The 13,650-nt window shown below is 51.8% G+C and overlaps 4 protein-coding genes across 4 annotated transcripts; 2 read left to right on the top strand and 2 right to left on the bottom strand.

Annotated features, from left to right (window-relative positions):
- Positions 1-148: 148 nt before the first annotated feature.
- N7506_011918 (class I SAM-dependent methyltransferase) lies at positions 149-1,433 on the bottom strand (the record flags this gene model as incomplete). The annotated part of the gene is made up of 3 exons (XM_056961209.1): positions 149-828; positions 965-1,078; positions 1,349-1,433. The coding sequence occupies 3 exons, from the start codon at positions 1,431-1,433 to the stop codon at positions 149-151; spliced, it is 879 nt and encodes a 292-aa protein (XP_056805743.1).
- A 561-nt stretch (positions 1,434-1,994) lies between these two features.
- On the bottom strand, positions 1,995-7,423 carry N7506_011917 (putative nuclear migration protein (ApsA); the record flags this gene model as incomplete). The annotated part of the gene is made up of 2 exons (XM_056961208.1): positions 1,995-6,878; positions 6,947-7,423. The coding sequence occupies 2 exons, from the start codon at positions 7,421-7,423 to the stop codon at positions 1,995-1,997; spliced, it is 5,361 nt and encodes a 1,786-aa protein (XP_056805742.1).
- An 800-nt stretch (positions 7,424-8,223) lies between these two features.
- N7506_011916 (U2-type spliceosomal complex subunit CWC24) lies at positions 8,224-9,266 on the top strand (the record flags this gene model as incomplete). Its single annotated transcript, XM_056961207.1, has 2 exons — positions 8,224-8,770; positions 8,824-9,266. The coding sequence occupies 2 exons, from the start codon at positions 8,224-8,226 to the stop codon at positions 9,264-9,266; spliced, it is 990 nt and encodes a 329-aa protein (XP_056805741.1).
- A 1,453-nt stretch (positions 9,267-10,719) lies between these two features.
- N7506_011915 (DUF3431 domain-containing protein) lies at positions 10,720-11,649 on the top strand (the record flags this gene model as incomplete). Its single annotated transcript, XM_056961206.1, has 1 exon — positions 10,720-11,649. One exon carries the CDS (start codon positions 10,720-10,722, stop codon positions 11,647-11,649), a length of 930 nt encoding a protein of 309 aa, XP_056805740.1.
- Positions 11,650-13,650: the final 2,001 nt, after the last annotated feature.

Genomic DNA, 13,650 nt, shown 5'->3' with positions numbered 1-13,650 from the left:
AAGCAAGCATGTACATAGATGATACCCAATTGCATTGACAGAACGACCACAATATCTCGAAACACGTATTCTATCTCTCTTGACCTGACCACAGCTTGAAACTAAAAAACCAAGACCATCATCTCACGATAAACCAACAAAATCCCCTCTAACCCCTCTTAACCAAAGTCCCCGAGATATAAGGCATAGCAGACCACTCAAAACTCCTCTCCAACTCAACACTCTCCCACCCCTCAGCACCAGCAGCCCCCCTCAACGCCTTCTCAATATCCCTATTCAACGCACAATCCCCAATAAACCAACTCCACCCAAGCGCCTGATAAACCACCTGCGCAACCCTCGCAAGTAAAGACCCCTTCGCCCGTCTCCACGGATTAACAACATGCTCCGTAACCAAAATCCGACCCCCAGGCTTCAACATCCCATAAAGCTCCGAAACAGTCTTCTCCATATTCGGCACAGAGCACAAAACACGAACACAAAGAATCGTATCAAAAACACCCTCTGAACTAACATCAACTCCCGAGTCCCGTAGAGCCGGTGTCAGTTCGGCGGCCGCAACGCCAGTGGGTAGGATATGGTATTTGGAAGAAATGCCCTCTGCCTCGGCCTTTGCGCGAAGTGCTTTGTGGAGACTTGTGCATGGCTCTGCGCCGTATAGCGCGGTTATGGAGGGGGATGTTAGAAGGGGCATTTGGGTTCCTGTTCCTGGGCCTATGTCTAGGACTACGCCGCTGGCTGTGCGGAGGAGTGGGGGGATTAAGGCTGAGGAGCCGACTGGGGTGGGGAGTTCAGTGTTGTTTGGGTCGGAGGTCATTTGGCGGGGGCCTGGGATTGTTAGGATTTGGGGTTGTTTGGTGGATGATGAATGGTGAAGTTGAAGGTAAAAGGTGAAAAGTGAGAGGTGAAGGTGAAGATGGAGTGGTAGTGCGGGGGATTTGTGGGATTGATGTTGACAACTTACTGCTGAATTCGATCCAGAAACTGCCAAAGGCTTCATCTCGTAGTTTGGAGGTTTGGCTGATTGGGGCTAGGATTTGGCCTTTGAATATTGTTTTCGTGAAGACTTTCACGTAGTCTGAATTTCGGATTAGTGGATTATACAACGTGGATGATGTTTTTGAGGCTGGTGAGCTGGTGAGGTGGATTGATATAAGAGTTGATAAGAGCAGGACGATGAGTTGGAGGGAATTCAATGTCTCGAGAGAATATCCACAGACAATGATTTAGAGAAGAAAGTGTGTGAAGAGGAATCAGAGTGGATTTGGACATCAGCCCATCATCCATCAGCCCCAATCCCCTCTATCATCTCAACCGGAACTCGGATCTATATCATCTCTGTACTTACGGGGTATGGCCCATGATATGATCTGAGCGGGGACGGTCAATTCGACCATCCGCTGGAAGAACGGCGGGGGAACATCGGCAGACATGGCGAGAATTGAAAGTAAGCCAGGGGATAATGGATGAGATCTAGTTCCCACGTCGAAAGTAGTTTTATGCTAGAGGCTCTCACGTGACGCGGAGGGTTTTGCGCGGGTTCGGCGTTTGAACTGCGAATCAGATCGGAGGATTGTAAGGAAACGGTCAATTCCATTGGTTGATCCTACGATCCAAGGAGAATAATTAGACATAATCCAACGAAATCAAATACTAAATCTAGTATCAGGGGGCCAAAGAGCGGAGCCTCTCAAGGTAGATGGCACGGAATTATCAACATGAGGAGAATATAGGAAAGATCAGATTGCGAGTCCTGGGGGATGCCACCTCGGATTGAATGATAGACTGAGATAGAGAGCTGAGATCTGAAAGGAAAAAAAATAATGAAGAGAAGGTGTTGGCTGCTGAAGACAGTCCGGAAACGCAGCGGCTTTTAAGCAAATGCGGGTTAGGGGAAACAGTATTAGAAGGTGTTCTTGAGGAAGAAAAAGAGACTCGTTTAGACTCAAGTCGTCTGGGTTGAGGACCTGCCCACAGACCCGCGAATTCCGTTCTCAGTGAGGGTGTGGGGAGTGAATGCGATCGACTCGCGGGCTGTACCGACTAGTACGAGAGAGCGAGCCGACATCGTGCTTGCCGTCACAGCAGGCACGCACATTTTCAAGTCGATCTTGTTCCTGGTTTTCCATGACCTGTCGGAGATCATCGGCGCTCTCTTGGCCGTGAAGGCTTTCATTGTGCATGCTGGGAGATTGGCCATGGCGACCCTTCAAGCTGGCAATGGAGCCTCTGATTGAACTGGAGATCGTGCTGAGACGCGACGAGGAACGCTGGCCATCGGGAACTTGCAGTGACGAGTTGGGCACAGGGGAACTGAGGGCGGGTGAGGCACGGCCGCCATGAGTGCCACCGGATCGCATCGACATTGCAGAAGCGGCGCGCTGCTGCTTGTGGGGATTGCGGACGGTGCGGCTATTGTGGGAAGAGAACGACATGCGCGCGGTCTGGCGTGTGCCAGAATTATAGCTAGGAGGGTTGAATTCGTCGATCTCGTCGAGAGTCACACTGTTGCTATCCTCACAGTTGTCGTTGGTCTCCCGAAGAAGCAAGTAGGACAACGCGTTGAACCAGGTCTCGTGCCTCTGGCTGGTCGTTGCCGTGAACCGAACCCGTCGGCCAGGACTGACGACCTCCAAACTCCTGCAGTGAAGACCGGGTGGGTATGGGTTATCATCTGGAACCACTCGTACAGCCTCAATGGGAACACTCTTGGTGCGAAGCTCGCTCTTTCCAGCCGTCTGTGGGTCTGAGGTACTCCAGTATAGAGTGCGGGTATAAGGGTGGACCCAGAAGTAGCGTCGGTGACGCGTGGACGACATGTCCGACGAGCCAGTCTTGCGCGTGTACTTCCAAAGGAACTCGCCAATCATGGTCTGTGTGATGGCCTGGATCATGCGAGGATCAGTGTTAGGTCCGTAGCCTTGAGGCATAGGACCTGCATGGGGGTTGCCATTGAAACGCTCGTCGATCTCGGATGCGAAAGACGAAACCGAAGATCGTCGAGACATTTGGCTTTGACTTCCACGCCGCATGCGGGCTTGGGAGGAGCCGGTTCTCGCAGAGCTGGCTCGCGCAGCTTGTTCGCTGGGCGTGAGGGGACGGTGGGAGTTCATTCGGTAGGCAGAGGCAGGTGCCAAAGGAGGACCCATGGCAGAGGTAGGGGATGGCGGAGCCGCGTCGATGGATCTCTTCTCGGCAGCCATGATGGCTTCCCGGTGGTCCACGGGCAGCGGGGGATGAGCGCTGACATTGGACAATTGACTGGTGGCACTGGGTGGTCGGCGGTGGTTTGGAGTGGACTTCGCAGGTTGGATTTGGGAGAGACGAGGTCGAAGGTTTGCCTTAGGTGTGTAGGGAGATGTAGCAGTAGCAGTGACGGCGGCAATTTCCTTCGAGTTATCCGTGACCCGGCTATCCGAAGACAATGGGCGCGAAGAACGCTCGACCAAAATCTGATCAATTTGCTTGGAGGACAAGATGGTTTGGGAGCCTTGGTCCATGCTGACTGAGCTTGACATACGCTTCGCAGAACGACTCAGACTGTTACCAGAGATATCGTTCAAAGCAAGACCGGCACCACCGAGTCTATCGTTCTCATTAGCATCAACTGGCTGGTCTTCGTGAACAAACACAGCAGCCCTAGTTGACTGCGACTCTGGCTCGGTTTGGGTAGAGAAGTCTACCACGCCAGGGAAAACAGGAAGTACAGACTTCACGGGTTGAGTCTCGACAGAGCGTACAGAAGAGAATGACAGCTCTGGTGAAGGCACAACGCGAGGCTTTGAAACCACAGGCTTTGTGTATGCAGGGTCAAGCAGAGAAATTGTCAAGTCAGGAACCTCACGTTCACGCTCAACGTGCTTGACAACGTCGACGTATTGAATAACGGGTGGTTGGGGCTCAGGGATAGAGGCCTTGACGGGGGCAGTGAACTGAGTAGTAATAGAAGAGAAGCTCAACTCTGGGACTTCACGCTCACGCTCAACCTCGACGTGCTTGATGACGTCGACGTATTCAACGACAGGTGCTGCCTTGGTTGCTTGCACTGGGGCAGTGAAGTGGTGGTTGATAGAAGAGATACTCAATTGAGGCAATTCACGCTCACGTTCCACGTGTTTAATCACATCAACGTACTCAATGACTGGTTCTTGCTTAGCAAAGGTGGCTTTCACAGGAGCCGTAGAGTGGCCGTCGATGGAAGCGATGCTCAAGGCAGGATGCTCGCGCTCACGCTCAACCTCAACGTGCTTGATGACGTCGACGTACTCAATGACAGGCGCCGCCTTGGTGGCCTGCACAGGAGCAGTTGAGTGTCCGGCAATAGAGGCAATGCTTAGAGCAGGAAGATCGCGCTCACGCTCCACCTCCTTGATTACATCAACGTACTTGATGACAGGCTCCGGCTGAGGGATAGGTGCCTGTACCGCCTGGACAGGTGCTGTTGACTGAGTTGCAACAGATGAGAAGCTCAATTCCAGTACTTCACGCTCACGCTCCACCTCTTTGATCACGTCAACGTATTGGATGACCGGCTCCGGTACAGCGAGTGTTGCTTGAACTGGCGCAGTGGATTGGGTGGTGATAGAGGAGAAGCTCAAGTCGGGCACCTCTGGCTCACGCTCAATGTATTTGATTACATCAACGTGTTTGATTATTGGTTCAGGCACCAAAACCTTGGGTTGGATGGGATTAGTGGCCTGGACTGAAATCGAAGATATCGTCATTTCCGGCACTTCCGGTGCGGGCAGCTCATGCTTCACTGGCTCGGTGGTTCCGCCGTTGATATAAGAGACACTGAGTTCAGGTCGTTTGGGTGTGCGGGGTGTGGTCTCCTGGGAAGATACTTCCGCCATGCCCATTTCTGGAAGATCGCGTACATTGACATTTCGGGCTTGCTCGTCCCAGGCCATCTTGGGCGGTGTAGACACATCAGCCATGTGGTCATCAGCAGGCAGGGGCTTCTGTGGGGTGCCCTGTGTTCCTGAACTGATGGATCTAGCGTTTTGCTCTGCCTCGTCACCGACTTCTCGGTCTCCATCTCCAGCCGCGTGAGCAGCCAAAGCACCAGTGGCAGCTCCAGCGACAAGGCCGGCGCCAGCAGCTAAGCCAGCGCCAACGGAAGAAGGCTCCCAAGGTTCGGTCATAACGCCAGAGTCCACCATAGCAGGTTTGGGTGGTGCATCCAGCATCGCATCCGAGGGTCGGCGCGAGCCGGCAGTGGGTTCCATACGCGGCGTCGAAGCTTGAGAAGTAGCCTCTCCGTCATCTTCGGTGCTGTCAAGCTCGGCAAGCTCTGCAAAGAGACTCTGTCCCTCTTGAGATGCCGGGGCTTGCTCAAAGCTGCTTGCCGTGGAGTCGCGTGAACTTGAGGGGCGGCTTGTAGATGCAAAGGTAGCCTCCCCAGAGGGGCGAATGCGTCTTGAAATGCTACGCTTGGACTTGACACGGGGCCGGGAAATGTGCATTTGTGTTGGAGAGCCGAATCCTCTATCGAAGTCCTCCTCGTCAGATGAGGCCGAGGCAGTGCTGTGGTATGCATCGCGATCGCGGGTCTTGGTCATGCGGATAGATGAGCCCTTGGCTCGTGGAGTTGTCTGAACGTTATGCTCGGTCTCAGTGAGATCTGCTGAGTCGCTGCTGTCATCGGCCATGCTCTCGACGCCGGTTTGGAACGCTTCGCTCTCGGTTGCAGTGGCACGCTCATTGGCAGTCTCAAAGCCATCTTCCGCCTCGGTGGCGGTCTGGTAGACATCGCTGGGACCATCTGGAGACTCAGTTCCAGAACGGGCTGTACCGGGTCTTGAGCTGACACGGACTTGAGTGGGGCTGGTTTGGCCGGCGTTATCTTCCCAGTCAGTGTCGTGGAGCTCGACGAAAGACTTCTCCTTGCGGCCTGCGCCCAGGAGATCTGGGCGAGGAGGCTTCCGAGACGAATCAGTCTTGGTCTTTTGGCGTTTGCTCGAGCCATTGGCCACAGTGCTGTCACGGCGACGGGTCTCGACTTCGTCACGAGCATCTTGCAACATACGCTTGAGCTCGATCTTTTCAGTCTTCTCACGGTGAATCGTGCTCTTGAGGTTCTGGATCATACGATGAGCATGTCCGAGAGAACTCTTCAAGGTCTCCGATTCCAAGTGACCGTGTCGAGGGGTGAACTTGTTAGGCGAAGGTGGGGGAGAGCTTTCAGGAGTGATTTGTTCGACCTCCTCATCATCGTGCTCATATGAAACGGCGCGAGTGCCCTGGTTTTCATGATCACGAAGTCGCATGGCAACCGCCTTGGCAAGCTCTTGGTTTTGGGAAGTCATTTCCATGAGCTTCTTGTGAAGGGCAGACTTCTCTGCATCGCCTGCATTCAGGTTTCGGCGCAGAAGGTTGATCTCTGCGTCGTTTGCTTTCTGCGTAATGCTCTGGTCCTCAAGCAGTCTGGAGTTGGCTTGCCTCAGTTCCTCCAATTCGCGCTCCACTTCATTCTTCTCCGCGGTTGACGCAGTCAAACTGCCGTTGAGTCGCTGTTCACGTTCGGCTGCCTCTCTCGCAGCTGCCATCAGCTCATGAGCTTGCGTTTCCAATGCCCAGTTCTCGTCCTTGTAGCGCTGTTCGCTGTCATCCAGTGCCCGAATCCGCTGCCCGTAGCCCTCCGCTTCCAACTCAAGTCGTGATTTTTCCAAATTAACCGACTTAAGGGACTCTTCTCTTTCCGCGAGCAGAGCTTGCAGTTGACGGACTTGAGCCAAAAGGGAAGTGGAAATCTCAGTCGCAAATTCGATATCATGAACACGGTTTGAAGGCTGATTACGCTGTTTTCGTGAAGGGACGCTGACTTTGCTCGGAGAATTGGTTGCTTGACTGGCGAATAGTGCCGGGCTTAGAGGGGACTGTCAAACTCAATAGTTAGTTCTGGTGTTTCCTGGGTTGGTTGGAATCCACTCGGATTGAAATGTACCTTCTGGTCAAACGAGGGCGTCCCAAGCTGCGCCTCCTCGGTGCCTCCAGCTAGCCGCTTGGGTGCCAAAAATGCACGCGCCGACTCCCGACCGATCTCATTATACTCTTTCTCCAGATCGGCGAGCTTGCGGCGCAATGCCGGGCCCATCTCCCCATCATCCTGCTGCTGTTCGACCTCCTTCAATTGTTCCGCCAACTGTTGCTGCTGGTCGATAAGGGCGGTACCCAATTTCGATGCCTCTTCCAGTCGACGTTCGGTTTCTGCCAGATGAGCCTCAAGGGCGCGTTTGGCCTGTGCAGGGGACGACGCATTGAGACTGAACAGCTGGGTGTCGAATGACGAGTATCGGTGGGCCTCGCGGGGGACAGCTGGCCTCCCGCCATTTGAAACGAAAGGGTCTTCCATGGACGCAACCGCTGCGGTTTCGTCGTTGGAAGCGGTCATCATCTGGGATTTGGAATCCTCAAACGGCATCCGAGACCTCTCCGTGGCGAGGACGCAGCTACCGTTGAGATTATCGGGAGACTCGCGCGTTGATCAGCGGTGCGAGTCTAGATCGCGGGCATTATCCAAATAACCGAGATCCGTCGCAAGTTGCGCTGAACTGTCGAGCCAGCGACCAAAAGGGTGTGTCCTTTGATGCGATGCACCGTTGTAGAGGAGGGGAAGCCGGGATGGTGGACAACAACAAACACCGGGGACCTTCGGACGAATCAGTGCCCAGCGTGAGGTTTCGGCCTGGCGAGATGACTGGACGCGCAGAGTTCAGCCAACCACAACAAAGTGATCGGATCTGCGTATCGCAAGGTGATGGTTAGTTCAAAAGGAAAGACAAAAAGGAGAGAATCGATAAATAACAATCAAATAGAAGAAGAAAATAAGGGAGTGTAAGGAGTGATTGGACAGGTCAGGTTGACTCGGGCGGGGGAGAAAAGGGCAGAGAAGTGTGCTATTATCGATTATTGCCAGATGGCTCCGGTGAGGCACATCTCATTCAGCTACGTCTTGGCTATGGAGTGCACAGAGTAGATTTGTACCTAATTGTAGGGTGTTTCTATTCATTGCTATGTTTATTTGCATCTACTCCGTCCAAGACGATTACTACTCGGTTCCAGACTTTGCGCTTCTGCTTATTTTGACTTTCAACGCGTTTCTGTCGGTGTTTGTCTGGTTTGCATTGCTTAGTCATTTCTTCCAGATTCGATTCGAAGATCCGATCGATTAACTCGCCTCTCACTTCCCCAGACTTGTCTTTCCTTCTGATAATAAGCAATATGGCTGAAGAAACACCTGTGGCAGATGCGCCCGTGGCAGACACCCCCCAATTCTCGTTTAAAAAGCGCAAAGGCAAAGCCAACCTCCGCAAAAAGCCCGCCACGCCACCACCGGCTTCAGACTCCGGCTCTGACTTCACCTCCTCCGACGATGAAGAAGGCCGACGGATCAAACGGCGGCGCAACAATGCCGCCGTCGCGGCATCCTCTAAATCGAACGTGATCCGACGCCCCGAAGAAGTAAAGACAGCCGCGCCAGCGCCGTTGACCACAAGCAACGATGCGACCAAGTCCTCCGAATGGTACGACGAAAACCTCAACGAAAAGAATCTGCTCGGTACTACGCGGGCCCAGCCTGCGACATCAGAGGCAGATGGAAAATACAAGGGCGCAGCCAACTATCAATCATTCATCCAGAAGCACCCGGATGCGCCGTCCAAGTTCGGTCCTATAAAAGCACCCACGAACGTGCGCACAATCACAGTCACGGATTTTGCTCCGGATGTGTGTAAGGACTGGAAACAAACTGGTTACTGTGGCTTTGGAGGTAAGTTACTTCTGACATCTTGACTTGACCTTGACATTTTGCTAACTTTGCAGATTCTTGTAAATTCTTGCACAGCCGTGAAAGCTATAAACAAGGCTGGGAGCTGGATCGCGATTGGGAAATCAACACCAAGGGGAAGAAGCTGGATGGCAAAGTGGTTTCCCAGCGCAAAGGCGCCGGCAAGGCCACGGAAGAAGAGGAGGATGAGGACGAGGATGAATTGCTGGAAAGCATTCCCTTTGCCTGTATCATCTGCAAGAATCCCTACCAAGAGCCCATCATCACCAAATGTGGACACTACTTCTGTGAGGCATGTGCTCTGAAGCGGTATCGCAAGACTCCTACTTGTGCTGCGTGTGGGGAGGGAACTGGCGGGGTGTTCAACGTGGCGAAGAAGTTGAATGCTTTATTGAATAAGAAGCGGGAGCGGGCTCGCAAGCTTCGTGAAGAGGCGATTGCTAATGGGGAGGAGGTTAGTGATGAAGATGATGAGTAAATAGCAAATAGCATAATGAATACAGCTGGACTGGTGTACCATATATTATATTTTTGTCCCGAGGTCTTCCCGTCAAATCCTTCTTAAACACAGGCTTCGAACTGGATACCATAGAGGATAATATAAAACCATCGACACAATCAGAACAATCAAACAATGAATAGAGCATCCAAGTAGACAAATTAGGCTAAAAGGTTACCCCAACACTTCAAAGTTCGATGGTGGAGTTGGCGATAACCTTACTTGGCTTGACCTCGTACTGGCTAATTAGCGGAAATGAACCACAAAAGCATGTTAAATGCATCAGAGTCTCCGGAGGTTTTATGAGGTACTCCGTACACCCTTCTCCGGACTTGCTGAGAGCCATGTATTACAATTAAATCGGAGAATTTCCGTGGGGATACTCCGTAAAATGGAACCTTCATTAATATCTCATTTGGCAGATCTTAGATTAAAATCTTCCCCCATCACTGCTTGTGCGATCGCCCAGATTTGACATCATCGCGATCAACTGCCAAGCCATTGATAGTCCGCGCGGCATTTTGCGGTGGATGCGCACTGCATCAATTCGAGATAGCGAACGCGAACAAATCACACACGTCTCAGCCATTATGTGGCTAATTCGGTGGCTAGTCCTGTAGCTCCCCGCTTCCGATAAGCGACAGCGGCTGTCGGGAAGGTTACCAAGTTGGAGAGACAATCTCCACCAATGTCTCATGTGTGAACACTGAGTATTCCAAACACCCGTGGACATTCCCCAATGACATCAGGCTGATCCTCCATATCACAGACGGCAAAGCCAACAGAATCCACCACACCAACGACAAATCAACAAATAATATGGGGACTGAGTCAAGGAGGCTGTGTAAAACGGAATGACCCCCCACCCTCGGCACCGAACGAACTAAACCAGAAGCCAAAGACTGTAATTGGTCTAGCGCCGGTGGAAAGTCGTGAGCCTTTTAACGTCGACGCCAACGCCACGTGCGTTCCGTGGGACGGCGCAGTACGCGTGTTGCCACTTTCTGGTTCCACTGCTTATTGGACGAGTCAGACAGAAGTTTGCGTTCGCACCTCGCGACAGGCGAATTAAGCGCAAAACCTCGACGGAAAGGGAAAGCCAAGCTTTCGGTGCCAAGGGCCATAGCGGCCCCTAACAGCGACCCCGGCCTCAACAGGAGTCTAAACGCAGCTAAAAAGCAGCTAAAAGTGGATTAAAAGCAAACTAACTGCTGCTAAACTTAAGGATCCCCTGAAACCGCCTCCAGTGGCCAATGAGATGATAATGACATTCTATTACACTTTCGTCTTTCCCTCTCTCTCTCTCTCTGGTATCCCTTTCTCTCGCTCCTTCTCTGTTTTCAACGTCTACAGCTGCTTCGTACTCCGTACTCCGTTCTATCCTCGCCGTTGGAGCATGGCCTAACAGTATCTACCACACAACCCCATCACCATGCGAGGCAACATCCGCCTCGCATTGATATGCGTCTCCTCTCTCCTCCTCTTCTCCCTCTATCTCCTCGAAGCCCACCTTCAAGACCTCTGCAACCAGTACCGCGCCGGCGCATACATGGTCGCATGGCTAGACCGCAATGGCGCCGCAACACCAACCTACACCACCCCAGGCGACAAAGTAATAGTCATGGCTAAACTGGAAGAAGAACATACAGAATGGGTCGCCCAAGAACTTCCAGAGTATGCAACCCCCCCCCAAAAACCCTACTTCACCACCCCAACCCTAAACACAATTCTAACCCAAACCAGCTGGCAACGCGCAATCTACACCGTCAATCCATCCCACGAATCTCGCATAAACCCAAACACCCTCACAACCCCCTTCAACAAAGGCCACGAATCAATGGCCTACTTCACCTATATAATCGACAATTACGACTCCCTCCCTTCAACAATCGCTTTCCTCCACGCCCACCGCGCAGGCTTCCTAATGGCCTGGCACGTCGACGCCCCGCTCCACGATAACGTCCTCGCAATGCGCAGTCTGCAACTCGACTTCGTCCAACAAAACGGATACGTCAATCTGCGCTGCAATTGGAATCCAGGGTGTAAGGGGAAACATCGCTTTAATAAACATGTCACGGAGCAGATCTGGTGGGATGTTTTCGATGGTACTAGTACCCCGCCGCTGAACATGTCTTCGCCGACTGAGGTCGAGTACCCCGGTGTGCGGTATGCGAAACCTGCGGAGATTGGCGCGGCTTGTTGTGCGCAATTCGCTGTGTCGAGGGATCAGATTCGGTTGAGGCCGAGGGAGGATTATGTTAAGTTCAGACAGTGGGTTATGGATACGGAGTTGAGTGATGCATCCTCTGGGAGGGTTATGGAGTTTATGTGGCATATTATTTTTGGGATGCAGGGTGTTTAGTGAGTAAATCCTGATGTTTTGGGGTGGGGTTTTTTGCGGATTTTGGCTAACAGTGCTACAGTTGTCCCGATGAACAGTTGTGTTATTGCCAAGTATATGGACAGTGTTGAAATGTGGGCTTCGGCATCCCCTAGCCCCTTGCATTTCGGCAGATGAGTGGCATTTTTTGCAGGGCTGGGCTCTGATTTGACATTGCCAGTATATACTGTACATTGCGACACGCGATTCGATGTCTCGTCTCGCCTGGGATTCCGCTTTCTGCTTCTTGTCTTATATAGATTTCTTTGCGTTCAAGCGCGGAGCCTACAGTGCTCCATAGATACTTTGCTTTTGGATAAGTAGATAGATCAATGTGGATATTTTTATCAATTCCAAGGTTGTCTCCTCGCATGCCGTTTGCCTTCAGGATTGGTGCATGTCTTTACGCAGGTGCCCAGGGGTATGAAAGTTAATGTCAAATACTGGAATTCACCAAAGGAGAGCCAAGCTAGGCACTACGGAGTACATCTTAATGCTATAAGCAGGGATTCAGCGTGCTTCATACAAAGCTTATGGTACCCCTGGTGCCCAGAGTACGGAATATGATAGAAAAAGATGTCAAAAATCAACAAAAACACGAGCGTCAATGATCTCTCTAGCCCCGTAGTGCTGCATAGGGAGCTTTGCATCTACAGAGCTAAATGACCCCCTGTCCTCAGGAGACATCTCCTGTGTTTGCTGGGATACGGCATTATCTCGGACATATCAACAAACGCACCCACTCTGGTCTTGGCTCCTCAACACTCCCCCTGAAGGACTGAGGGGTTTTTCCCTTGGTGGTTTGTTTGTTCTTCTCATCGGGAAATGTCCTTTATTGGTCTTTTCCAAGGTTCCCTTGTGAGTAAAGGGGCAATGCATGTATCTTGCCATGTCTTATCTCGTAGATAGTAACGTTCTTCTAAGAATGATGAGGTTGTACGGATGGTATAACATGGTCAATGGATAGGTACGTTTGATATCAAAGCCTATTCGCTACTTAGTTCTTGGTTACTTGTCCCTTTTCAAACTCTCTCCACTGTTCTTCTTGTGAGTTTCATCTGTTGAGCGAACAAACAGTGCATCTTCGTGCAATGTTCCGAGGTTGCCCGTTTGCGCAATCGCGATTGCTTCTCGTTTGCGCTACTCATTTGGGGTATATAATGCCCCAAAGATTCTCTTTTCTAAAAATCATCTATCCTGAATTTCAGCTTCCTTGTTCAGATTCCTACTTCCCCAGAAAGCGAATGATCCACTATATAAAGTCCATCACTCCTCTCAACCCTGCCACCACTTTCTATGCTTGCGCACCATGAGACATGCTCCCATCTTCTCAGCTCGAGCTTTTTACCTCTACTCTCCGCAAGTATGGCCTCTGTTTCCTATTTCGGCCAGTAACTCGCGCACTTCTTACACTTTGGGCTTAGGCACAAACCTACGAACCAGCAACTAGCCGCGCGATCGCCCGATTTTTGACACTGAAGGCAACGTCCGCTAGAGTAAGTCAGGACAAAATAAAGATCCAGCACCTTTGCCTTGGGTACACGGGCTTTCATGCACCGTGGTCAACCGCAACAAGCGTACCCAAGGCAAAGGTGCTGGACTTTTGTTGGGTCTTGCCTTGCTCTTTCGTATGTTGCCATTGGCGCCAAAATCATAGGGTCATCGCACGGCTAGTTGCTTCTTCGGAAAGTCTCCCCTGCCCATGCTGGTTGTCTTGGTGGGATCTGATATCTCAGGAGAGAAGAAGCCGAATTATGTTTCGTCAAGCTGCCACACGGCCACAAGCTGGTCATCCAGCCCTTGACTAGGAATGTTGTTGTAATGTGAGCATCCATCCTTTTCGGTTTTTTTCATAGCTAACGGGCAATGGATGCGTTTCCACCAACTGGCTTCCATCGGGACAACATGGACTTCACCGTTGTGGCAACGAGATTCGGAGTTTGCATCAATCGAGTCCATATCACAACTGCCGCCGGCTAGGCA

Source organism: Penicillium brevicompactum, assembly GCF_028827555.1.
Source record: "Penicillium brevicompactum strain IBT 35665 chromosome Unknown utg000009l_segment0_segment0, whole genome shotgun sequence".
Taxonomy (NCBI): domain Eukaryota; kingdom Fungi; phylum Ascomycota; class Eurotiomycetes; order Eurotiales; family Aspergillaceae; genus Penicillium; species Penicillium brevicompactum.
Note: the sequence above shows the minus strand (reverse complement) of the source record. Positions and strands in the feature narration are given on the sequence as shown.